General features: G+C 34.4%; 2 protein-coding genes across 8 annotated transcripts in view; one reads left to right on the top strand and one right to left on the bottom strand.

The window, feature by feature from the left end:
- Positions 1-14,051, top strand: part of LOC106878746 (serine/threonine-protein kinase 31) — a 55,102-nt gene extending 41,051 nt beyond the window's left edge. The window contains 8 exon segments of the mRNA XM_089352525.1: positions 269-388; positions 1,442-1,522; positions 3,922-4,071; positions 8,675-8,806; positions 9,339-9,395; positions 10,597-10,745; positions 11,890-12,581; positions 13,695-14,051. Coding sequence (XP_089208651.1) covers positions 269-388; positions 1,442-1,522; positions 3,922-4,071; positions 8,675-8,806; positions 9,339-9,395; positions 10,597-10,745; positions 11,890-12,581; positions 13,695-13,816 — 1,503 coding nt within the window. The 3' untranslated portion in view covers positions 13,817-14,051.
- A 1,683-nt stretch (positions 14,052-15,734) lies between these two features.
- Positions 15,735-24,280, bottom strand: part of LOC106878747 (protein bicaudal C homolog 1-B) — a 252,304-nt gene continuing 243,758 nt past the window's right edge. For all 7 annotated transcript variants that reach the window (XM_052968360.2, XM_052968361.2, XM_052968362.2 and 4 more), the window contains exons 20-22: positions 23,534-23,679; positions 20,463-20,562; positions 15,735-19,732 (exon numbers count right to left, since the gene is read on the bottom strand). In XM_052968360.2, coding sequence (XP_052824320.1) covers positions 19,584-19,732; positions 20,463-20,562; positions 23,534-23,679 — 395 coding nt within the window. In that variant the 3' untranslated portion in view covers positions 15,735-19,583. The remainder of the gene's footprint in view (positions 19,733-20,462; positions 20,563-23,533; positions 23,680-24,280) is intronic.

Below are 24,280 nucleotides of genomic sequence, written 5' to 3'. Positions count from 1 at the left end.
TGGGGAGGTGATATACTAGGCATTGAGAGGTTAAAGTGTGATAGAAAGACAAACACAGGTTTCTTGTTATAGAGACGATACATGACTACCTCATTATATAGGGTGGGTAGAAGTAGCTGGGGGAAAATATGTGTTTTGCAATACAATTATAATTTATGTAATTGACAGCAATTTCACTGCATAAAGTTTTATTATTGTTTGTTGCTTGTTAATGTAACACTCACCAGAAATGCTTCTCTTATATAATTCCCTTTCTTAACTTTTTCAGGAACATCTAATTAGTGACAATGCTCCTGTAAGCCGAGAGGAATTTCTGCAGAATGCTAAAACTTATTATGGCATTCAGTCCCCTCATCTTGTTCCTCTACAAGCAGTGTTCTTTTCAAAGGTAAGTCATTGTTTAGTCTGGGTTGATCATCCTTCGGCAAACCTATGATTAAAGGCATTCCAGCCATAACTACCCCATCTTTTATTCAGTCTGTCCTTTTTTTGAGACACTATGGTGTGGTGTAAGTGAGAGTTGACTGCTATTTCTGTCAGGTTGAGCGATCAAATAGTTCTTCATTAGGTCAGAAGTCTGTTTTTCATTGAAGAAGAAATATCTTGGAATTATTTTTTCATGACTAAGCTTTACTTTTGTCATTAGATGCTTTATTTATACAAATGAAATAAACAGGATAGTCTACTTCTATCATTAGTACTGATACAAGCATCCTCTACATAATGGAAGTGTGGCATTTCTGAAAACTTTTGCTGTTAATGTGGAATTTCCTTACAAAATGTATTTGTCCTTTGACTTCGTTATTACATAAAAGTCAATGAGCAAATATGTTTTGCATTATGAGCTTTTATGTTAACAGGAAGATTTTGGGAGAACACAATATTTCACAATGTGAGGGATGCCCATTTTAATTTAACCCTTTTAATACCAACTTACCTGAGACTGCACTTAGTTCTATGATACATATTTCCTGTATAAAGTGATCTAAATTAAGACTTGCCTCTAAAATTTCATAATTTATGTTTCAAACAGCATTTTAATCATAATAATGTTCTTTTATCAAATTCTTCATTATTTTGTAAATCAGTTGAAACAAAGGCAGTATATTTTGACAGAAATATGGTCACAAAAGGGTTAATGTGTTTTATTTGTTAGTGGGTTCTAGAAACCCCTAAAAGGTAACCACTTTTTGTGGTTACTAAAGGTAAAGAATCCTAATGTCAATTTAAAGAAAAATCATCTTTGGCTGAAGATGGATTTCTTAAATAAAGATTAATAAATTTCATGAAAGACTTCTTTTAAACAGACATTTTAATAAAATAGATCATTTACTTTACATTTACCAACTGTTCCAGGGTGTCTGTCTATAAACATAAAGCTATGTTGTTTCAATGGAAACCTGAAATATTGAAGATTCTCAATAACTTTTATTATTTTCAGAATCAAAGACAGATATTTGTACAGTTGCCTTTAATAGGACAACCTTTCGCAGATTACATTGGAGAGAGCTTTTCAGAAAAAGTATGATTATTATTATTTGTGTGTTGTATTTCGTCCTTTTATGTTATCTTCAATGTCTTTTGCCTGTGTGACCAATAACAGAAATCATTATTATTATTATAAGGCAGCAAGCTGGCAGAATTGTTAGAGCATTGAAAAAACATGACTTGCTGTATTTGTTTTTGCATTTTGAGTTCAAATCCCACCACGGTTAGCTTTACCTTTCATCTTTTCAGACTCAATAACATAAAATACTGGTCAAGTACTGGAGTTGATGTCGTCAACTAACCCTCTCTTACAACTTTCAGACCTTGTGCCTATATTAGAAATGGATATACATGTCTCTAATTTTTATCTTAATTCTGGTGGAGAAAAAAAATGTGTATTATACATGGAGTTCTATGATGTTTAATTGTACTTACTGATGACCAACTATTTAGAAAGAAAAAAAATGATGGTGAGCTGACAAGCATTAGTATACCAGACAAAATGTTCAAATTCCACCAAAGTCAACTTTACCTTTCATTCTTTCATGTTGTATCAGTTGAGCACTGAGATTGATGTACTTTATTATACTGCTCCCCACAAAATTTCAGGCTCTGTACATATGGTAGAATGAATTGTTATTATTTAGCATCATCTTATCCATCTGTCCTTACATTCTAAGTTCAAATTCACCGAGGTTGACTTTGCCTTTTATCCTTTTGGGGTCGATAAATTAAATACCAGTTGAACACAGGGGTTGATGTAATTGACAAGTTTCCTCCCCACAAATTTCAGGTCTTGTGATTTTGGGAGAAAGGATTATTATTAAGACAGTAAGCTAGCAGAATTGTCAGAATATTGGAAGAACAGGCCTTGCTGTATTTATTCTGCTCTTTACAATTTGGAGTTCAAACCACCACCCAAAGTCAACTTTACATTTCATCTTTTCAGGGTCAATAAAATAAAGCATTTGTCAACTATTGGGGATGAATGGTATCAACAAACCACTTCCCTTCAAAATTGCTGGCAGTACTGGAGATTGATGTAATCAACTAAAATTGCTGGCATTGTGCCAATTTTTAAAACGTTGTTTCAAACATTTTGAAACCTGTTAGAATTGAATTTTTTCTTTCATTTTAAATTACCTTAAGCAATTTTAGTAATATTTTATCCTTAGATTTCAAATTTAGCATCTTGCTTAAAGAACCCATCAAATTCTAGATATAATGACTTTGTTCAGTATATTTAATATGTAGCCTTTGTATTACCTTAGCCTTTCAATTAAATACTACATTAATAATGAAATATTGATTTGTCATTGCCATAATCTGTCTTGAATCCAAGGAAATAGTTGATTGTATGATTTTGTCTGTGAAGGAACATAGCTCATGACTTTTTTTATAGGGTCTCTGAGATTGATTTGTGGTTGGAGAATAAGAAACTATATCTCGTGTGTTGTCCTGAGACTGGAGATCTGCTTTGCTTACTTGTAACTGATTGGACTTACCTAAAGGCACCAAAGATGGTACTGTTAACCCTTTAGCATTCAAACTGGCCACATGCAGCCAAAATATTTAACCTGTTTTATGTTGAAACTGACCAGATCTGGCCTCTCACTTCAACCCTACAATGTCGTTCTAAAACTAAACAATCTCATCATTGAAATCTCTACAAGATACTGTATAATTAATTCAAAACAATATAAATAAGCAGATATTTACATTTGACAATAATCTGAATACTAAAGGGTTAAGCTGGGTAATGAATTATTTTTACCATTAGAGAACAGATATAGTTTACCTGAAGTGCTTCCATACAGTTAGCCTGTTCAGTTTCATGTTTATGACTTTGTTTGACTTCAGATTATTGTAGATAACATACCCCCAAGGTGTTATAAAGTAGAATCAAATCTGAAATCACCTGATTTTTAACAACAAAATCAAGTTTGGGCTCATGTAAGAATTCTACAAAATAAGCTTAAATATTAAATGAATTCTTATTTAAATGTTGTCCATTTTCTGACTCATTTAAAGTACAGAATTCATGCAGTGATTACTGAAACTCCTTTCCTATCTATTACAAATTGACATCATTTTCTTATTTGATGACTGACTAACACAAACATTTCTACCTTTCAGATTATAACTAATTAACTCTTAACCTTTAATTAACTGAGATCTATTGGCCAACTATTTCTGTGCTAGAAATAAAACAAGGCTGATTTCTTCAGGAATATTTTCTTTTTCTATTAAGATATGCATATTTTCAAAAAACACTTTTTTATGTACCTTGTAAAAATCGCTCTTCTTTTTAATGTAAATAGTTAAAGATATAGTCCTTCCTTCTTCAGTTACTAGACTAGTCTGCTACTTATTTGACTAACTGTGATTATTGGTTGATAAAATGTGCTTTCACTAAACTCTTATTTCTATCAGGAGCGCCAGTCTATGATAAGGGGCCTTTGTGAGGGATTACATAAACTTCATAGTAGTGGCATAATACATGGTGAGATCAACCCTTCCACAGTATTACTGAAACCAGATCGGACATTGGTTATAACAATGCCAGATTTCTCAACACCTTTGGTAACTCTTTTAACATCATTTTTAATCTTACCACCATTTGCTGTATTAGGTTGTTCTGAAAATAATGGCTACTCTAAGTGTTGTTTTGAAATGGAAATTTATCAGTGTATTTTAATTATATTTTAGGTGCATTTTGACATACTTAATAATTGATGTATTCTCTTTAATAATTTTCTACTTATTTCAGATACAAAACATTCTTGAAGCATAGGCGCCCTTAAATATGAACATTTCAAAAAGGACCTTCTCTTACTTTTCTTGCATGAGTTCAAGCTTTGGTACAATGCCTCCCAAACTACTGCCTCTATCAACAGTACGAAGGTGGTTTCAGAAATTCCGTAGTGGTGATGAGAGCCTTGAAGATGAAGAAGGTAGAGGACGGTCCTGCAGTCTTGACAATGAACAACTGAAAGCAATTGTTGAACAAAACCCACGTCAAAGTGTCAGAGAAATATCCCAGGCACTTGGTGTCGGTATTGTGACGGTCTCATGCAATCTGCGGAAGATTGGTAAGGTGAAAAAGCTCGATAAATGGGTACAGCATGAGCTCAAGGAAAATCAAAAAGTCGGTGTTTTGAAGTGTGCTCAATGCTTTTTCTGTGAAACACCAATGATCTTTTTCTGACCGAATAGTCACTTGTGATGAAAAGTGGATCCTTTATGATAACCATAAACGATCAGGTCAATGCCTTGATCGTGATGAGTCCCCCAAACATTTCCAAAAGCCAAAGTTGCTTCAGCAAAAGATTATGGTGACTGTCTGGTGGTCTGCAATTAGTGTTGTCCATTACAGCTTTCTGGAAGCCAATCAGAGCATTACAGGAGAGTTTTGCTGCAATTAACGTGGTGAAATGCATGCTCACTTGCAAAAAACGAGGCCTGCATTGGTGAGGTGTGGCCCAATTCTGCTCCACGATAATGAAAATCCACATGTTGCAAGAATGATGTTGCAGTAACTCACAGACTTGGGATACGAGACTTTACCACATCCTCCATTTTATCCTGATCTTTCACCCACTGACTACCATTTTTTAAAACATTTTAACACGTTTTTAAGTGATGAAACTTTCAGGTCCAAACTAGAGCTGGAATCAGTTTTCAAAGATTTCTTGGCATCAAAGCCAATAGGTTTTTATCAACGAGGCATAAATAATCTCGTTGATCGATGGCAGAGATGTTCACGGCTCATACTTTGACTAATCAAAACATTTCTATTGTTAATTTTTCCAGAATAAAATTGTTTCTGAAATCGGCCATTATTTTCAGAATAATCTAATAATAATAATAATAATAATATATATATATATATATATATACGACTGAAGCTTTGTGATTGAATTTGGTAGGCGGAAGTTACTGCCGTGTGTGTATATGTCTGTGTATGTGCTTGTGCCTCTCTCCCAGAGAGTGAGAGAGGGATATATATATATATATATATATATATATATATATATATCAATGTTGTATATTTGTGTTGATATATTTGATATATATCAATGTTATATATTTGTATTGATATATTTGATATATATCAATGTTATATATTTGATATATATCAATGTTGTATATTTGTATTGATATATTTGATATATATTAATGTTGTATATTTGTATTAATATATTTAATGTTCTTGCTCTATGATTGTGAGGCTTGGATGTTGTCTGGGGCTCCTTAGGAGCTGCCTGAACGCTTCAAACCGTCCAACCCATGCCTGCATGGAAAACGGACATTAAACGATGATGATAATGATATTCTATAATAAATAAATTACTTACATGTCTGTATTAATATAAACAACTTTTTAAATCAATACAGATATTAAGCTAGCTCATCAAGTGAGAGAAAAAAATCTGTGTTACGTTATAATCTCTCAACATAACATGTTTGAGACAAGTTACTTGAAGGATTTAACGAAATAGGAGATATAGCATCATACAACGTGGAAGACAATTGGAGATTTCTGCGGGACACCCTGTTGAAAGCCACCGACCAGATTTGTGGGTGGTGTAAGGTCCCCTCCCGATCCAGAGTAACGTGGTGGTGGAACAAGGAGGTAGACAGGGCTATTAGACAAAAGAAACAGGCTTGGAAGGACTGGAAGAACGGTGGTAGCAGGGAATTGTACCAATGTGCCAGAAGGGAGGCTAGGCGACAGGTTTATTTAGCCAGAGGGGAAGCAGATAAGAAAAGATTTGCCAATGTTCTGCGCCGTGAGGACCAAAGACTCGAGGTATTTCGTGTTGCAAGACAGTGTAGGAGAGAGAATAGTGATGTTGTAGGAGAGAAATGTGTTCGCATGGATGATGGTACGCTTGCACTAAATGAGGATGCAAAGAAAGAGGTCTGGAGATGCCACTACGATAGATTGCTTAATAAAGAGAATGAATGGGAGGAAGAGAGCCTGCCGTATGTCGACCCAATAGAGGGACCAGCTATCCGAGTTGATAGTACCAGGGTAGATAAAGCAATTAAGAGTATAAAGACCTGGAAAGCCCCCGGCCCATCAGGAATCACTGCAGAGATGCTCAAAATATCTGGCAGTGTTGGCTATAGCCTAGTCACCCGTATTACGAACCAGGTGATACACGAAGGAGTCATACCCAATGACTGGTGTAGCAGCATCATAGTCAACTGCTACAAAGGTAAAGGTGACGCTTTAGATACAAATAATTACAGAGGCATCAAGCTGTTAGATCAGGTTATGAAAGTTACAGAGAGGGTCATAGCCCAACTAATTAGGGAGCGAATCAATTTAGATGAGATGCAGTTTGGGTTCATGCCAGGTAAAAGCACTACTGATGCCTTATTTCTAGTGAGACAGCTGCAGGAGAAATACCTAGCTAAGGATAAACCTCTGTACCTGGCCTTCGTTGACATGGAGAAAGCCTTTGACAGGGTCCCCCAATCCCTTATCTGGTGGTCAATGAGGAAACTTGGGATAGAAGAATGGTTAGTGAGAGCTGTGCGAGCCATGTACAAAGATGCTGCCAGTAAGGTGAGGGTTGGAAATGAGTACAGCAATGAATTCCGGGTAGAGGTAGGGGTCCACCAAGGTTCCGTCCTCAGCCCCCTCTTATTTATCATAGTCCTCCAGGCAATCACAGAGGAGTTCAAGACAGGTTGCCCCTGAGAGCTCCTCTATGCTGATGACCTTGCCCTAATTGCGGAGTCACTATCAGAACTAGAGGAGAAGTTTCAGGTGTGGAAGCAAGGTCTAGAATTGAAGGGCCTTAGAGTCAACCTAGCTAAAACCAAAATCCTAATAAGTAGGAAGGCAGATAAAACACAAACCCCTTCAGGTAGATGGCCCTGCTCAGTATGTAGAAAAGGAGTAGATAGTAACTCTATAAGATGTACCCGGTGCAAGCTATGGACACATAAGAGGTGCAGCAACATCAAAGGCAGGTTAACTAGCAAGTTAGTTTTTGTTTGTGGCAGATGTTCAGGTGCAATAAAGACTGTAAACAAACAGGAAACAACTTCTATCTCATTCCAGGGTGAAAAACTAGAGGTAGTCGATAGCTTCCGCTATCTGGGCGACCAAGTTAGTAGTGGGGGTGGGTGTGCTGAAAGTGTAGCTGCTAGAATAAGAATAGCCTGGGCAAAGTTTAGAGAGCTCTTACCCCTGCTGGCGACAAAGGGACTCTCACTCAGAGTAAAAGGCAGACTGTATGACGCATGCGTACGAACAGCCATGCTACATGGCAGTGAAACATGGGCTGTAACTGCTGAGGACATACGTAAGCTCGCAAGAAATGAAGCCAGTATGCTCCGTTGGATGTGTAATGTCAATGTGAATACCCGTCAGAGTGTAAGTATCTTGAGAGAAAAGCTGAACATTAGAAGCATCAGTTGTGGTGTGCAAGAGAGACGATTGCGCTGGTATGGACATGTGGTGAGAATGGATGAGGATAGCTGCGTGAAAAAGTGCCACACCCTAACAGTTGAGGGAACCCGTGGAAGAGGTAGGCCCAGGAAGACCTGGGCTGAGGTGGTGAGGCAAGACCTTCATACATTGGGCCTCACCGAGGCGATGACTACTGACCGAGACCTTTGGAAATGTGCTGTGCGTGAGAAGACTCGGCAAGCCAAGTAAGATCGTTGCCAGTGCCCCCTGGACTGGCTCTTGTGCGGGTGGCACATGAGATGCACCATTTTGAGCGTGGCCGTTGCCAGTACCGCCTGACTGGCTCCCGTAGGATTTTCAAGTGAGATCGTTGCCAGTGCCCCTGGACTGGCTTGTGCGGGTGGCACATAAAAGACACCATTTCGAGCGTGGCCGTTTTCGTGCGGGTGACACGTAAAAGCACCCACTACACTCTCTGAGTGGTTGGCGTTAGGAAGGGCATCCAGCTGTAGAAACTCTGCCAAATTAGATTGGAGCCTGGTGTTGCCATCCGGTTTCACCAGTCCTCAGTCAAATCGTCCAACCCATGCTAGCATGGAAAGCGGACGTTAAACGATGATGATGATGATGATGATATAAAGCAGAAGAGATGGCTTACTTTTTCTAGATAAAATAGATATTCTTATAATGTGGAGTATATAATCTCTCTACTGTTTAATTAGTTTGTAAATTCTGGGATTTCTTCTTACTTTCCAGGTTTCTCGAATTCGGAATAGGTATGTCTCAGTGAATGGTTATTCATTCTTAGCACCAGAATGTCAGCAACAATCTTCAGTAGAACCATGTCCTGCCACAGATGTCTATCAATTAGGCTTAATGACTTTACTGGTAATATACTTTTTCTCTCTTCTAACCCTCATAGCAATTTGTTTTACTTCACTTTTGATATCTTAAGATATTTTTTTTAAAAACTTTGCCTTGATAACTCTTTTTTTCTGTCTAATTGTGTGTAACATATTTATATACATTTACACCACTTGCTTTATAGTTGTTTATCTTAGCCTGGTAGATTTTTTTTTTTTTTCCAAAGTTGGTCTGACATGACCTCATTTAGCACTACCACTGGGCTGTTAAGTACCTTGAATTGTGTTTATTCTGTTGCAAGTATTTAAACTAGACTCTTTGTTTCTTCCTTGGACTAAATTTTCCTGAATACATTGATATACAAATGTTCAAGCTGGATATCAGATATACCAATATCACTGGTCTGAGGGACACTGACTGAAAAATATTCAGGCTTATCACTCACTGTCACTAGTCTGGAAGACATTGACTTTGAAAGTAAAATAATGTTCTACTCTTAAATAAATGACATTCTTCTAATGTCCTTTGTTTTTAAATATTTATTTTATTTTTTCAGTGGCATGATCCAGAAAACAAACTTTCTAGTCTTACTGATTTATCAGAAACAGATTTTGTGAGTATATTTTGTTGATATATTTTTACAAAAATGTAGCCGCTAGCTCCTCAATTATTTTGTTATTTAGCTTACTTCACTTTTGTTTCCATGAATCAAAACAATGTCTTTAGGTGAGCCATACTCTAATGGTTTATCTTATTACATAACAATCTCCTCATTTTCTTTGTCAGTACTTCCATACTTGTCTGGATTGCTCTCTCTCTTTCTCTCTCTCTCTCTCTCTCTCTCTCATTCCTACAGTTTTTTAAACACTTACCATTTCCTACTTCTAATTCCATACTGCATTACTTCCATAAAATCAGCATTCTTTATTTATCTATATTGTCTCAGAATCTTTTTACTTCGATCATTCCCAACAGGTTATATTGCCACACTTAGCTTTTGTTTAATTGTAATTAAATTACAAAAGCTCTCTTTTGAACAATTATTCCAATTTGTCATTGGTCATTGATTATTTTGATTGCTAAATAGTAATTATTGCTTGTTGACAACTCAGTATTGCTTAGTGAATGCAAAGAAAGAAAGAAAATGACATACAAGTTAGAAATCTTATATTCTACAATATACTTTTAGATGTGTGTAGCCTAGGAAATTAACCTCAGTGTATTACAGGTATTCATATATTTGACTGCAGAGAGATGGGAAACGAAATTTACCTTGTTGAGATTGAAAGTCAAGATAAATACATATGAAACTGAATTATGTCATTTTCTGCACTCTCATCCCCTCCATTACCCCTCAACATTATAATCATCATTTTAATAGCCACTTTTATGCTTGCATCAGTCAGGTGCAGTTTATTGAGGCAGATTTTCTACAGCTGGATGCCTTTCGTGTTAGCAACCCTTATTATCTTGACTGTTTTCCAAGCAAGGAAATAATTCCCCATAGCCTGACGTTCTCGCAGAATATTGGAAATGAATGATACTGCTTGTATGACAGTGATACTCATTTTCAGACAAGGAGACAGACACACAAACACACATACACAATGGGCTTTTTTCAGCTTCCATCCACCAACACATACAAGGTTTTGGTTGACCTGGGGCTATTGTAGAAAGCTGGAACCATGTGGTTGTAAATGGATTTTTTTTTTTCGAAAAACAAAACATAAACATCTATGAAGAATATATTCTATGAGATTCCTGTAAAATGTTGTAAATTCTTGTTTTAAATAATTTATGAATTTTCTTTTCAGCCAACTCCTGTGAAGCTTTTCCTCCAGTATTGTCTTCGAGAAGATCCTCGTATGAGAGTATCAGTCAATCAATTATTGGCCTCTGAATATCTTAACTTGCAGATTAATGAAACTCCAGCAGACTCTCACGAATCACAAACAAATTCAAAGTAAATATTTTATAATGTTTTTTTAATGCAAAGTGATATTAACCATTATAAAGGCACTGCTTCAACATAGTCAAAACAAATTAAAGGATCAAAAGCACCAGTTTTAGACTGAAAAAAAAAAGGAGCCAGCTCAACAGTGGGGCTTGTTTCTCTTTTCAGTCTCAAAGTGATGATTATATGTCTGTTTTATATATTTTGGAAAAGGTACAAGATGTTTGGAATACTTTCTTGTCTAACTCTTTAGCATCCAGATTACTCTGTCTAATGTCATGCTTATTTATTCACATTGTTTTGAATTAATCATGCATTATTTGGTAGCTTCAAAATTTTGTTTGTTTTTAGAATGACATTGTAGGATAAGTGTGAGAGGCCAGATCTGGCCAGTTTGAACATAAAACAAGTAGAAAATTCAACTCAGAAATGGCTTGTTTAAATACTAAAGGGTTAAACTGATTCTATTTTCATTTGATGACCTAATTCTAAAGTTTATTAATGAAACCACAAAACCATTTATAAGCCAAATAGTTTCTACATGCTATTTAGTGTACAAATCTTCTGGCATTGCCTCTAACTTTTAGATAGCAATGCCTATATCTGAGTGAATGAGAGGATGTGTTTGTGTTACAAATCGATAAACATTGATGAAATGGCAGTGTTTCATTTGACTTGTCATAAGAACATCATGATTGTATGAGGTTTTGGGCTATACTGTTCTATGCTAATTTATTGCATGTTGATGCACATCAGTATTCAGTTACATCAGCCTCAGCACTTTATTTTATCAACCTTGGAAGGATTAAATGTTAAAGGTTGCCCTTAAGATATAACTTGAGAATGTAAGGAGCCAGAAGAAGCATCTCAAGGCATTTTTCCCAATGTTCTAACAATTCTGCTAATGTATCAACCTGTTATAGACTGAAAATATTTAGGGAAATATTTACATGAATGTAAAATATTTCCTGTTGGTTTTAGTTATTAATTTAAATTTGAGAAAAATATATTTTGTTTAAAAAATTGGTAGGCAAATTTACTGTAGGATTACTGAATATTTAACTTCATGTTCAAGTATTACTTAATTTATATTATTATAAACCTTTTTTCCACTTTGTTGTATAAATAAATACCAAACATTTTCTCTTTATAGCTCACCTTGTTCATCTCCTCAAGAAAGTCCTGTACAACTGAATTCTTCTTTATCCGGTTTAGTCCATCCTGATAACTACAACTCACCCACAGAGGACAATGGCTGTAAACAAGCATCTATTTCATCTGATGACTCTATAGTAACAAGTATCTATGAAAACCTGCAGTCTCCTGTTTCCAATGTTGTACAGCAGCTTTCTAAAATGATGCAACTTTCAGATTTGTATTCAAATTGTCATCAATCTCCTATTGATCTGAGTTCATTACAATTTGATAATCTTCAAGCAATGTCTGACCAAGCCACAAACCAAATGAACATGGCACAGATGTCATTTCACCAAATGAGTGAAGTTGGTGACAACACTTCTGCTGGTTCTAATCTGCTTAACAATACAACCCATGAGGAATTTTTCGATGGTTCAATCGCAGATTGTGGTTTGAACTCAACTCCACCTCTCACTCCTATGCCAGCAGACTTTACTCAAACAACTTCCTTCTCACATTCAGATAGTAGTGGAAATTCTTGCTCTTTTTCAAACACGCCCAATCTTGAAGATGGACTTTGCCATGACAGTAATCATCTTGATAATGAAGATAGTAGTTTATTACAAAATAGAGACTCTACTCAAATTCAACCTCAAGATACGCTCTCTCCAACATCCCCTTTGCCACATCTTGACACAGCTTGTATAGGTGAGTAAATTAAACTTCTGACCAGAAATCTTTTTAGTAGTGGCACAGTTATAGTTTTGAAGTGCCAAGAAGTTCACTTACCATTGTCTACCTCCATTACTATCTTTTACTTTTCACAACCCTCTCACAATTTCTACCATCATACTCTAGTTACCTTCAGTCAAGAATCTTGGTTCTTTTATCATTGCTTTCTCTTCTATTCATTTTTTTTTGTTTAGTTCCAAGAAATTCACTTTCCATTGTCTACTTCCGTTACTATCTCTTACTTTCCCCAACACTCTCACCCCTGTCACAATTTCTACCATCATACTCTTGTTACCTTCACTCAAGAATCCTGGTTCCTTTAACATTGCTTTCTCTTCTATTCAGCCCCTTGATCATATGGCTTTGAGTAAATAAACACTTCATTGAGTAGTGAGGACTCTTTAGTTTTGCAGATATAGAGTAACCTCACTAATGGTGGTGCCATGATAAAATGTATCTTGAGTGCTTTTAACAGTCTATGTTATTTTAAGGTCTCTGGTCTAAGGATAACAGCATGCTACTAGTCGAAGGGGCCACAAAAATGTCCATGAGTGATGCAATTTCATATTTGGCTACTAAACTATTTTAAAAAACAGATGGGTGGAAAACAGTTATTTTAAGAGGCACTGTACAGCACCTTGGGCAAGTGTTTATCTTCACATGTTACATAAAATATCTATTTTACAATAACACTGTCAGTTGTTTGCTGTCAGGGCACTGCATTCTTCCAAAATTTGCTAACACTACCTTCTACACATCTTTGCTTCCTTTCCTCTTTATGACTTCTGTACTTTTCACTTTTATTTTTGTGTACTGTGTATGTACTTTTGGCTTTTGTTTCTGTCTTTCTTTTATTGACTTATTCCCATTTTTTGTCCCACTTTTTACCCATTTCCAATTAGTTATATTATATCAGAGATCTGTGCTCATTATTATTTTAACAACGAAATGACATTTTAAATTTTCAGACCCAGACCCCCTCATATCTCATATTAGTGGAATTTTGTAGCCTAGTTCATAAACTGTTTCCTTAAATCATAGACTTGTTTTTGTCTTTAATATTTTTATTGTTAACTTTTCTACTTGAAGGTGCTGTGTCTGCTCAGGAACAATGTAGTCCACCTATAAATGTTCAAAATCTTCAGAATTCTATTTCTCAAGTAAATTCCTCACTACTTTCACAAGTGGAGCCTAACCAGATTAGTGGCTGAATTAACATTACAATGAAGATCTTATGCATCTGGTGTAAACAATACAGGGTATTAGATCTGGACATCTGGCAAAATATTATATGGAACATTATAGGAATTTAATTTTGTTCCAGTTACTTTCAAAACAGCTTCTTTTAACTCAAATGAGTTTAAAGGAACTTTCACTTTTTTTTCTTAAATCTAATTTCTTTTATTTCAATTTCTTTTTTAATAAAATTTTTTTTTCATTTGTAAATATTCTTAATTTATTTTTTTATATTTTACTTAATTTTTTTAAAACTAGTTATTTCAATTACCATAATAAAAATATAATTTCCTGTGTGCTTTACTCAGCTCACCTTCCATTGTTTTTTTAATCCATTGTCATGATGAGGAAATATTTCAATGTTTATCATTAAAGCAATAAAGACAAGGATAAATCTCTGACTCAAATAGACAAATCCATAACTGTTGTGAAACGAAGATATAATTGTCATATAGACAAATTTATGACTCAAAAAGATAAATATATGACTTTCATAAATACAACAAGTCTACAAATGTCATAAGCAAAGCCATAAGTTATGACTGACATGAAGACAAACTTATGACTGTCATACACAATGACAGATCTATAACTTATTTAAATTTGATCTCAAATTATTTTCTCATGGTTTTTCTGTTTTTTTAAGAATACTCATTAGTTTTGAAGGTTATTCAAGTTGTGCATTTAACTGAACTATTTGTTCATTGAATTAGAGCAGTACTCTGCAACCTTTTTTTACTTGCAGCACACATATTCTTTTCAAAATTCAGCAGCACACCTGAACTGAAAATATAACTAAAAGTATAAGGGAAAAAAAATTATATTTAGGTTACACTGCAGCACACCTAGCATCGTCTCATGACATGCCGGTTGCAGAGCTCTGAATTAGAGTGTGTATGGCTAAGTATTCCTCGGACACATGTAATTTTAATGTTAGACAGAATCAGCATGAAACTTCACCAGTTCTGGTGCAATGGAAAAAGTACCCATTGCATTTTGTATAATGGTTGGCATTAGGAAGGGCATCCTGCTTTAGAAACAATGCTAAAACAGACATTGGAACACTATGCAGTCATGTGTGCAGTTGTGGCTAAAAGTTTGGAACATAGGTCTGAAAATTAGAATTTCATATATCTGAATTGAATTGAACTTGGACATAATTTTAATTTTAAAAACAATGTTCCAAACAGGATTTTCAGAGTGATACGCAAGTGGGGGTGCTTTCATTTCATATTACCAGCAGCCGTTCCTCCCAGAAGAAGCATCATGATTTTTAAAAGCATTAAATCCAGCTGTTGATTTTTCTTCTCAAACTAAAAGTTCTAACAAGCATGAGTTTCTAGGAGAGTGCAGTTTCATCAGCATTGTATACTCATTCAGCTATGTAGCCTCCTTCAGCTATCAACTTTTTTTTCAGTTGCTCAGGATTAGTAGCAGCCTCTGTATCAGCACTGACAGCTTCACCAGTCATTATTATGATGTGCAAATTTGAGTGTTTCAACCTTGAAAAGATTTCCCATAAGTTTTACTTTCCTTTTTCTACAAATTGTCATACAAACTTTTGGCTTTTTTAAAAACCATTTTGTTTATTGCCTTTCATCCTGTCTAGGATCAGTAAATATAGTAGCAGTTTGCTTCTAGGATGTCAGTTCTCTCTCTTTCTAGTTATAATGAGCTGTGTTTAAATCTAGACAGGGAGGGATCCCAACAGGTTTAAAAATTACTCAAAACTTGCATTAATGGCACATCTACAACTGGGGGTGTAATACACACACGTAACTAAATCTGACACTCACAAACTTTTCTGTAAAATATTTACTGTTTCGTTTCCTGCAAAACTCCAATGCAATTCTCACCAGTTTTTCATCCCATTAATAAAAACAATAGACAATATTAGAGATAGAAAAATGTTTTATTCAGTTGTATTTGCTTGCCAAGATTTTTGTACACTAGTTCCACAGATACAGCTTCTGGACAGTTGAAGAAATGGGACTTAGAACAACTTTATGGTCAGTTAGTAGATTAGATGTCTCCAATATTTGTAACAACAGCAGGAAATGGTGAAGAGATCAAATATTCCTAGTTATTCATGTAAAATGGTACATTTACAAGTGAAATCATTCAGTTATTGAGCATTTTCTCTCATTTGTTCCAAATTGTTGTGACAGTTTCTAAATTATTGCTTCCTTGCAGAATGCTGTGACACAACTTGAAATTTAAAACTAACATTTCATAGAGTATTGTGCAATTACAAGGTTCATTTATAAAACTGCATCTTCATAAATTATCTGTATCCTAGATTAATTATATTTAAAAATTTGCACATATTTCTTAAATGCCAAAAAGTTGCATTTAGACATTACTAATGATATTTTAAAATTTCTAAAAATGAGGTTTTCTTGTCTAAATTGATTTCAATCAAAGTATAGAAAGAATGCCATGTATTTTGATGGATATTAACTGTCAAATTCTAATGTAAATGATTTTAAGCAATATAGTTTTAATTTTCGAAATTGCTACATACAAATATTTGATTGAACACCAAAGACTTATGAAAGTAATGTTCAGTGTGTATAAAAAAATCATATGAAACCAAATAATTTAATGATATTTGTATGTATATCATCTGATTTATAATTTTTTTTAAAAACAGTGATTGAGTAAAAACATTGTTTAAACTTCTTTGATAAGCTTCATTTGTTTTCTAGAACTCACACGAAATTTATTGATTAGATATTCCACATGAAGCAGAGTGTATTGCTTGATTTGTCAATATAAATCACAGCTTTGTTTTGTGTATTTTTCTATATTTTAGAGGATCATCATTGTCATTAAAAGAATAAATTATTATTTGACCCATCCGTAAGAGCTACTACAAACAATTAAAAAAAAATATTTTGCTTCAGTGCGTATTGGAAATAATATAATGTCTATTGCTGTAGGAATTGGAGTTATTTTACTTTATTGCACTTCAAACTTAAACCACTTAAAATGGATTAAGATTTTTTGATTATTAAAAATAATAAAATAAAAAAGAAATCTGAGAATACAAGCCAATGACTGGTTTAAACATTCAATGAAATCTCGATTGTAAATATGAATCTTTCATTATTTTTTTACAGTTGGGTCATCTTAAATATCAGTCCAACATTAGACAACGAAGAGGATCATTTTTGTTCATACAGTTGGTGTGACCCACTCACTTTAAGATTCAGCCAACTTTGAACCAACCACAAAATGGTTTACAAGCCATCTCCTTTCATAGCAGTCCTAATTAGTAGCTTCTATTATCTTTTTTGTTCACTCAAGAAATCTTTAGCCATTTCTGGCACCACTAGAGATCAACAATTGTCTACATCTTATCATTCTGGAACTGGCAAGTAAGGTAAGGCAAAGAAATAGTAAGGACTCTGACAACATCCCCACTTTGGTCGTGTATGGTGATTAACCTTTAAAGGAAGACATTTTTGGGCGGGGGCGAAAATATATTGAATGTTATCATCTCCCTATTTTATATTTTGGAGAAATGTTGGGACAAAAAGGAAAGAATTTTTAATGACAATTGTTTTAGTCATGCAAGGCACTTTGTTTTGTTTTTTTTGTTGTTTTTATATTTTTGATTTAATGTGTTTCTTTCCTTTCTAGAACTGTTATTCCAGTTACAAAAGAAAATAGAACAGGGAGAAATGATCGCAAAAAAGCATGCAAAAATAACTTTTCAACATCTGGACGGATTGTTTTATCACCAACATTAACTTTATATCTATTTAGTTTCCCAGGTTTGGCTGTTTCTTACTGTCAGGAGAACTAATCAATCTTTTATTATATATGTTAGAAATTATTATTATTATTTGCTAGAGATATAAGCCTTTTCAAAATTGTATGGTTACAATCTTAAAATATTTTCACAATTTTAGCTCAGATTATGACAGTCTCTTTGAATGGATGCTGAAACCATGATGAATAAATATTTTATTCATGGTTTTTCAAAAAATTATTCTGTTAGCATTAATTATAAATATGTGTGAGTTTGTTTATATAAAGCAAATTAGAATAGTTAACTCACAATCACTTTCCCTAGAAATCATAAAATGGAGTTGTTTCCAATGAATTGCTAGTATAGTATACAATAGTTTTATAGTGTTGATATTAAAGATCAAAATATGCTAGCAGAAAGAATCAGTGATATGAAGTCAAACATTTTTTATTTATCTATAGCTAATATTTTATTATTTTGATTAGAAAACTTATAACTCTCTCTCAACTCATTAATTTAAAGCATCTTTAAAATAAAATGTTTACATCATTACAGATTAAAAATGTCATAATTTTGCTAGTAGTTGCAACAATTTTAACAACTGTTTTCATCCTATATTTCATACAGCTTTAATTCTCAAACTGTTCAATAGCTTTTTTGTGTTTTGCCTTTTTAATTTTAATAATTTTTTTTTACATTAGTCTCAATAGTCGTCTTACAGTTTCTAACCATTGTTTAAAATTTCTTAATTTTTGACCTAAAAATAGTAATTTGTTGAAATAATCCAGACTGTAAAGATCATTAGTTTTTTTTCTATTTTTTTTTTAAAAACATTGATCAATAAGTTGTCTTTTAGAAATCACCTGTAAAATATGTTAGATCCCATGTAGTAATGTTTATTCAGAAGAACATTTCTCGAAATTTAGTAGATTAAACCAAAAATCCTTCTTATGTTAAAACAATACTCAAGGATCATAATCTTCAAATATGCTGTTTAGCTAGCTTTTACCGCTAGTTGCAAGATGTGTGTGTGTTTGCAGAAAACATCAGATTAACCAGGTGTGTATATAGGTGCAGGTGTGGCTGTGTGGTAAGAAGCTTGCTTCCCAACCACATGGTTCTGGGTTCAGTCCCCCTGCATGGCACCTTGGGCAAGTGTTGTCTTCTATAGCCTCAGGCTGACCAGTCTTGTGAGTGAATTTGGCAGATGGAAACTGAAATAAGCCTGTCGTGTATGTGTGTATATATATATATATATAGTTGAAATTTACAGAAAAGCAAAAGATGGGGCAGGTGTATGAACAACAAATTGGTGTATTAGATTGATGCTCAGGAAAAAAGGCTTGAAAAGTAAGTCCTGGGGTTGATTTGTTCAGCTAAAACCCTTCAAGATGAGGCCCAACATAGCAGCAGTCAAATGACTGAAAGATGTGTGTGTGTGTGTGTGTGTGTGTATTTATGTATGCTTTAGGTTGTCAGATAAATACATTCACTTTTTTTTTCTACTTATCTTAATCCTAATTTTTCATCAAGTTTTAATAAACTAGTCAGTAATGTATTATTGACTGTGAGAATAGGTAATGAAAAATAAAGATAAAATAAATGGGAAAAAAAAACCCAAATTAATCCGACAACCTTATGTGTGTGTATATTTGTGTATATATACACCTGATTAATTTATTTGTTTTTGGCAAATAAAAATCCTGTAAAAACAACCCTCCTTTCAGTGCAGCCATTTGGGAAATCTAACAGTAAATATTAAAGTAGTTTGGTGATCAGAACAAATAGAAAATTTTGGAAAAAAAAAAAATGACTAGAATAATTGTTGATAGTTGTGATAGTCAACCATTGTCCAACAATAAGGCTGGCCATTGCCTCAGTCATTATAGCGAATAAATGCCATAATTACACTTGTATCTTTGGTACTATGAGGTGTCTGCACATATATGTGTGTATGCGTGTGTGTGTGTGTCTACTGGATTTTTTTACCATCGTCCACTTAAACTTCCCATGTCCACTCTTGGATTGTTCATCCATGCAGTAGCCTCGTTTTCCTGAAACGAGTTGTTTGAGTTTATTGCTGTCGATGCCGTCATTGCTGTTGTCGTAAGTTGGGGTTTCATGTGATTCAACTCTGACAAAAGAAGATTGTACAATAGAATTACCAAAAAATAAAATAAGTTTTTAAAAAGATGGGATTTTGAAGGATTGTAACATTCATAACGGAAGTGAATGGTATAAATTTTGGTAAGAAATTCAATTAAAATAGACTATTTAAAAACTTTTAGAAACAAAGTAAAATGTTAATAAATAGGTCCTTTTATCAGTTTGGTTTGTTAGGAAAATTCATTTGTATTTTTCCATTTATTTTAATCCTTTTTGTTTTTTTCTTGAATGAACATGAAAAATATTTTTATCGTATTTTGTGGTGCTCTATTCTTCCTCTACAACTTTTGACTAGGGCTAAACAACTATGATGCCAACCATTATCTATTCTGTCATTCATTCTACTATGTTGTTGAACAATATGGACTGCTCTAACTTCGAGGTTCAACCATTATCATTAGGAAGGGGTTCCAGCAGTGAATAACTTTATCTAGATGTCTATAGATGTGTCTCACATGTAAAAACTACCGAAGCCATGATGATATTTGTATTTTTTATTTTCATTGTATAGTCTGAAGAGAAAGGACAGCAGCCTTGCCCAGTTTTTAGGGTCTCCGAAACTGGTGGGAGCTTTAAATTGTCCCCAAACTGGGAATTTGGCCTGAACACAATGGAGCAAACCCTGCTAAAGGTAGCCTAGGACCAGGTGGTCGTGACTTATAAAAACAGTAGAAATCATCACAAAAGAATAAACTCACCTGTAATAGCCAGCAACATTTTCTTGCGTGCTCCAAAAGTGGAGATACCCAGCATGCGTAAGTCATTGTCATTCATTGTTCTAAAAGTAGGAAGATCAATCTGAAAAATTAAAAGTTCTGGGTTAGAATTGGATTTTTCTCAGTCTGTGAGTATTTTATCATTTTGTTATAAACTCACTTTAAGTTAACAACTAAAGACCAATAGCTAGATACTTTCCAATTATCAACAACCAATTTTTTTTATTTATGAAAAGATTAGTAAATTACACTCATGAGACAGGTGTTATAGTTGATCAGTAGACTTTCAAAATAACTATCATGATCTCATGGAGAAAAGTATCAGTAAAATTCTTCTGGTAAAGGACTCAGAACTGGGGGGCAAAAATGTAGAAAAAAAATTTAATGTTTTGAACAAAAAGTTCTTTCACCCTATTCCTTCTCCATGAGGTAGGCAGACTTTTGGAATAGCTATTACTATCATCTATTACACCCAGCTCACAAGTATAATAATTTACTAATCCTTCAGTAAATAAAAAATTGTCTGTTGATAATAGGAAAGTACCACCCTTTGATTATAGAGACAGAATGTAAGAGTCCATGATTGAGAATCCCAAGGAAATATTTTTAATACTGTTTTAAGGGTAGATGAAGATGTAAAACCTAATGTCCTCTGTCCCTATGAGGAACAGTGATCCTAGATATTATTAGTTTTGTAAGACATTGTATCAGATACAAGTTGATTCAAGCTTAGCCTGTGTCATGAACCAGGGATTAGCTCTGTTTCAAGGTCTATAAGTGAATGAGATTGCAACAATCCCACTGGAACAGGACACTAGTCAGTTGCAGAGTTAACTTCCCAGCTATTGCTGGAACTCATTTACTGTTGAGTGGCCTGGAGCAACATGAAATGAAGTGTTTTGCTCAATAACACTGCACAGCCTGATCTGGAAATTGAAACCACAACCGTATGATTGAGAGTGCAACACCTAAACCACCAGGTCACATGCCTTCAATGATGTCAACAGAAGAATGTAAAGTCAGTTGAATGCAACATTAGAATGGTGTCTCTCTACTGGCATTGCACTGTCCTTAATAAATATAATTCTTCATGAATCTGTCTATTTAACAGAAACAGCACTTGTGTGGAAGAACAGCTCACATCATTAAGTTGATTCGATACTGTATAATTTTTAGTGTTGATCATGAATACTCCTTATAGTATTCCAACAGAGTAAGAAGAAACGATTTCAAAGTACCTTCCATTGATTCTCATCATAATAGTGGTTTCCATTGGCATCACAAAGCTAATAATAATAAATCAGACAACACGGAGAGATTTAGAGATTCAAGTCAGAAATATTATCTCTTAAGACTGACATTTTGATTCATTTCATATTCATCAGAGGAGTTTTTTAAAGCATAAACTAGAAATAGTAATGTATCAGTGTGGTTGAGTAGACCTATATTAACATAGATAAGCCAGTAATGTATGTTGAGGCTTTACCCAGCAATGGCTTAGTAAAAAATTAATTGGCATGGAATATCCTTGTTATTGGCAGAGTAAACATTATAAAGGAACCTCTAAATGTTTGCTCTATGATCTTAAAAATAGGAAGGGTAATATTATGATAATGTATTCCTCGAGAGCCCTAAAAAGATTGTGTGGTCATACCTGGATTGTCTTTAATCATAGGTCTACTTGATCAAATATGACCGAAGACTAAACAACGACTCCAGTTGTGGTATACGTCTGAGGAAGACGTGTTACTTGCTTAGTGCCAGGTCATCTGTCACAGCAGATGTATGAGCAAAGACATTTGTTACACATTATAGATTGTATTATTCCTGAATGGTCGTTTGATGTAATTTCTTGCAGATTAAACTACAAATTGCTGTTACTCATCATCATCATCATCGTTTAACGTCCGCTTTCCATGCTAGCATCGGTTGGACGATTTGACTGAGGACTGGTGGACCAGGTGGCTACAATCTGATTTGGCAGAGTTTCTAAAGCTGGATGCCCTTCCTAACACCAACCACTCCGAGTGTGTAGTGGGTGCTGGAAATTTCAATACAGATCAGAGATTTGAGTTAAGCCTCTGTTTATTTCCATTGCCATTTCATATCTTAATAAAAAGACACAGACTAACAAGCTAATTGGAAATCATCTACACGAAAATAGTTTTAGCATTATTACCTCCACCTTAGCGGCGGTATTGTTTTCAGTTGTGTTTGTTTGTTAGTCCATGAACAAGATATCTCAAGAACTGCAGGATGGATTCTGATGAAACTTTCAGGGATGTTTGGCCTCATGACTGGCATGAACTAATTAGATTTTGGGATCGATCCAGTACTGGACAAGGATTCTGGATTATTTTTACTTAATTTTTGAGAGCGGTTGGGTTCATTTTTAGTATTCTCATTTGTAAGAGCAGTTGAGTTTATTTCAGATATTCTCATTTTAAAAATCATCTCTGGCTAATCGTTGAGAGGACTTTGGTGTTACCTTGGCAGAGGTTTGTGCTCTCTGAGTGTTCTTGTTAATATTTAGAATTAATAGTGGTGAACTGGCAGAATCATTAGTACACCGGACAAAATGCTTAGCTGCATTTTATCCATCTTTATGTTCTGAGTTCAAGTTCTGCTGAAGTTGACTTTGCCTTTTATCCTTTCAGGGTCAATAAAATAAGTACCAGTTGAATATTGGGGTCAGTGTAATTGACTTAATCCCTTAACCTGAAATTGATGTGTATCAAAATTTGAAACCAATATTTAGAATTAAATGGTAATATATTATCAACATATTTCTTTTCACTAAAAAGTGTTCTCTTTTAAACTGAGGGAAGAATTTGTATCTATGTCTGTACACAGGCAGAAGACCCAACATTGTAAATAATAGGGAGTTGTTGGGATGGATATTGAAATAATGGTTTTGATGTATTTATTTGTTCTCTCAAACTGTGTAATGTTAGGAGAGAGAGAGAACCCCCACTTCCGTTGATATGTTCTTTGTTAATCTTCAAGTCCATTATTTATTACCAAACTGCATTAGAAACTTAGTTTTTCGTTACCTCTTGCTGCTGAAAAATATCTGTATATTTGCCAAGTCCTAATTTGCTGAATAACTCAGCCAGATCTGTTTCAGATGACCAAGCCAATACCTTTGTGGGGAGAGTTGCACTATCTGCATGGTTGCTATTACTTAGACCAAATTCAACTGAAAAATAAACATGGAAAAGAAATTAAGTGAATATATACAAAAACACGTGCAGACACACACACATGTATATACATTTATTTTTTATGCTAGCATGAATTAGATAAGTATATTATTTAAGGCATTGCTTTATAGCTGGATGCTCTTTCTGTCACTAAAGTTTACCTGCGTCTCAAGTAAGGGATCTCGAGTAAGTTATCAAAGGAGCAAAGTTGATGGACAGCTTGTTGACAATAGCATCAACCCATAACTGAGGGATATTCAAAGATGGGCAAATGTAAACAAATGCACAGACAAACACACATGCTTGTACATTCTCTCTCTCTCTCTCACACACACATTTGTTTCTGTTTACCAAATCCACTAACAAGGCTTTGGTCAGCCCAAAGCTCTTAGTAGTATGCACTTGTCTAAGATTCTGTACAATAGGACTGAACCCTGAAAATGACTTTTCTTATCAAGAACTGCAAAGCTGAAAACATTTTCGAGCTCTCTGTTTTCATCTTTAATTTTAACAACATCCACAAGGAGTTTTAATGATGGATAAACTTTTCACTGCATCATTCATTATGTGTTACAGCAAAGAGTGTGATGTGAAGGA

The sequence above is a fragment of the Octopus bimaculoides genome, chromosome 5 (genome assembly GCF_046866305.1).
Source record: "Octopus bimaculoides isolate indiv1 chromosome 5, ASM4686630v1, whole genome shotgun sequence".
Taxonomy (NCBI): domain Eukaryota; kingdom Metazoa; phylum Mollusca; class Cephalopoda; order Octopoda; family Octopodidae; genus Octopus; species Octopus bimaculoides.
The sequence above is the reverse complement of the archived record's forward strand: the minus strand, read 5'-3'. Positions and strand labels throughout refer to the sequence as shown.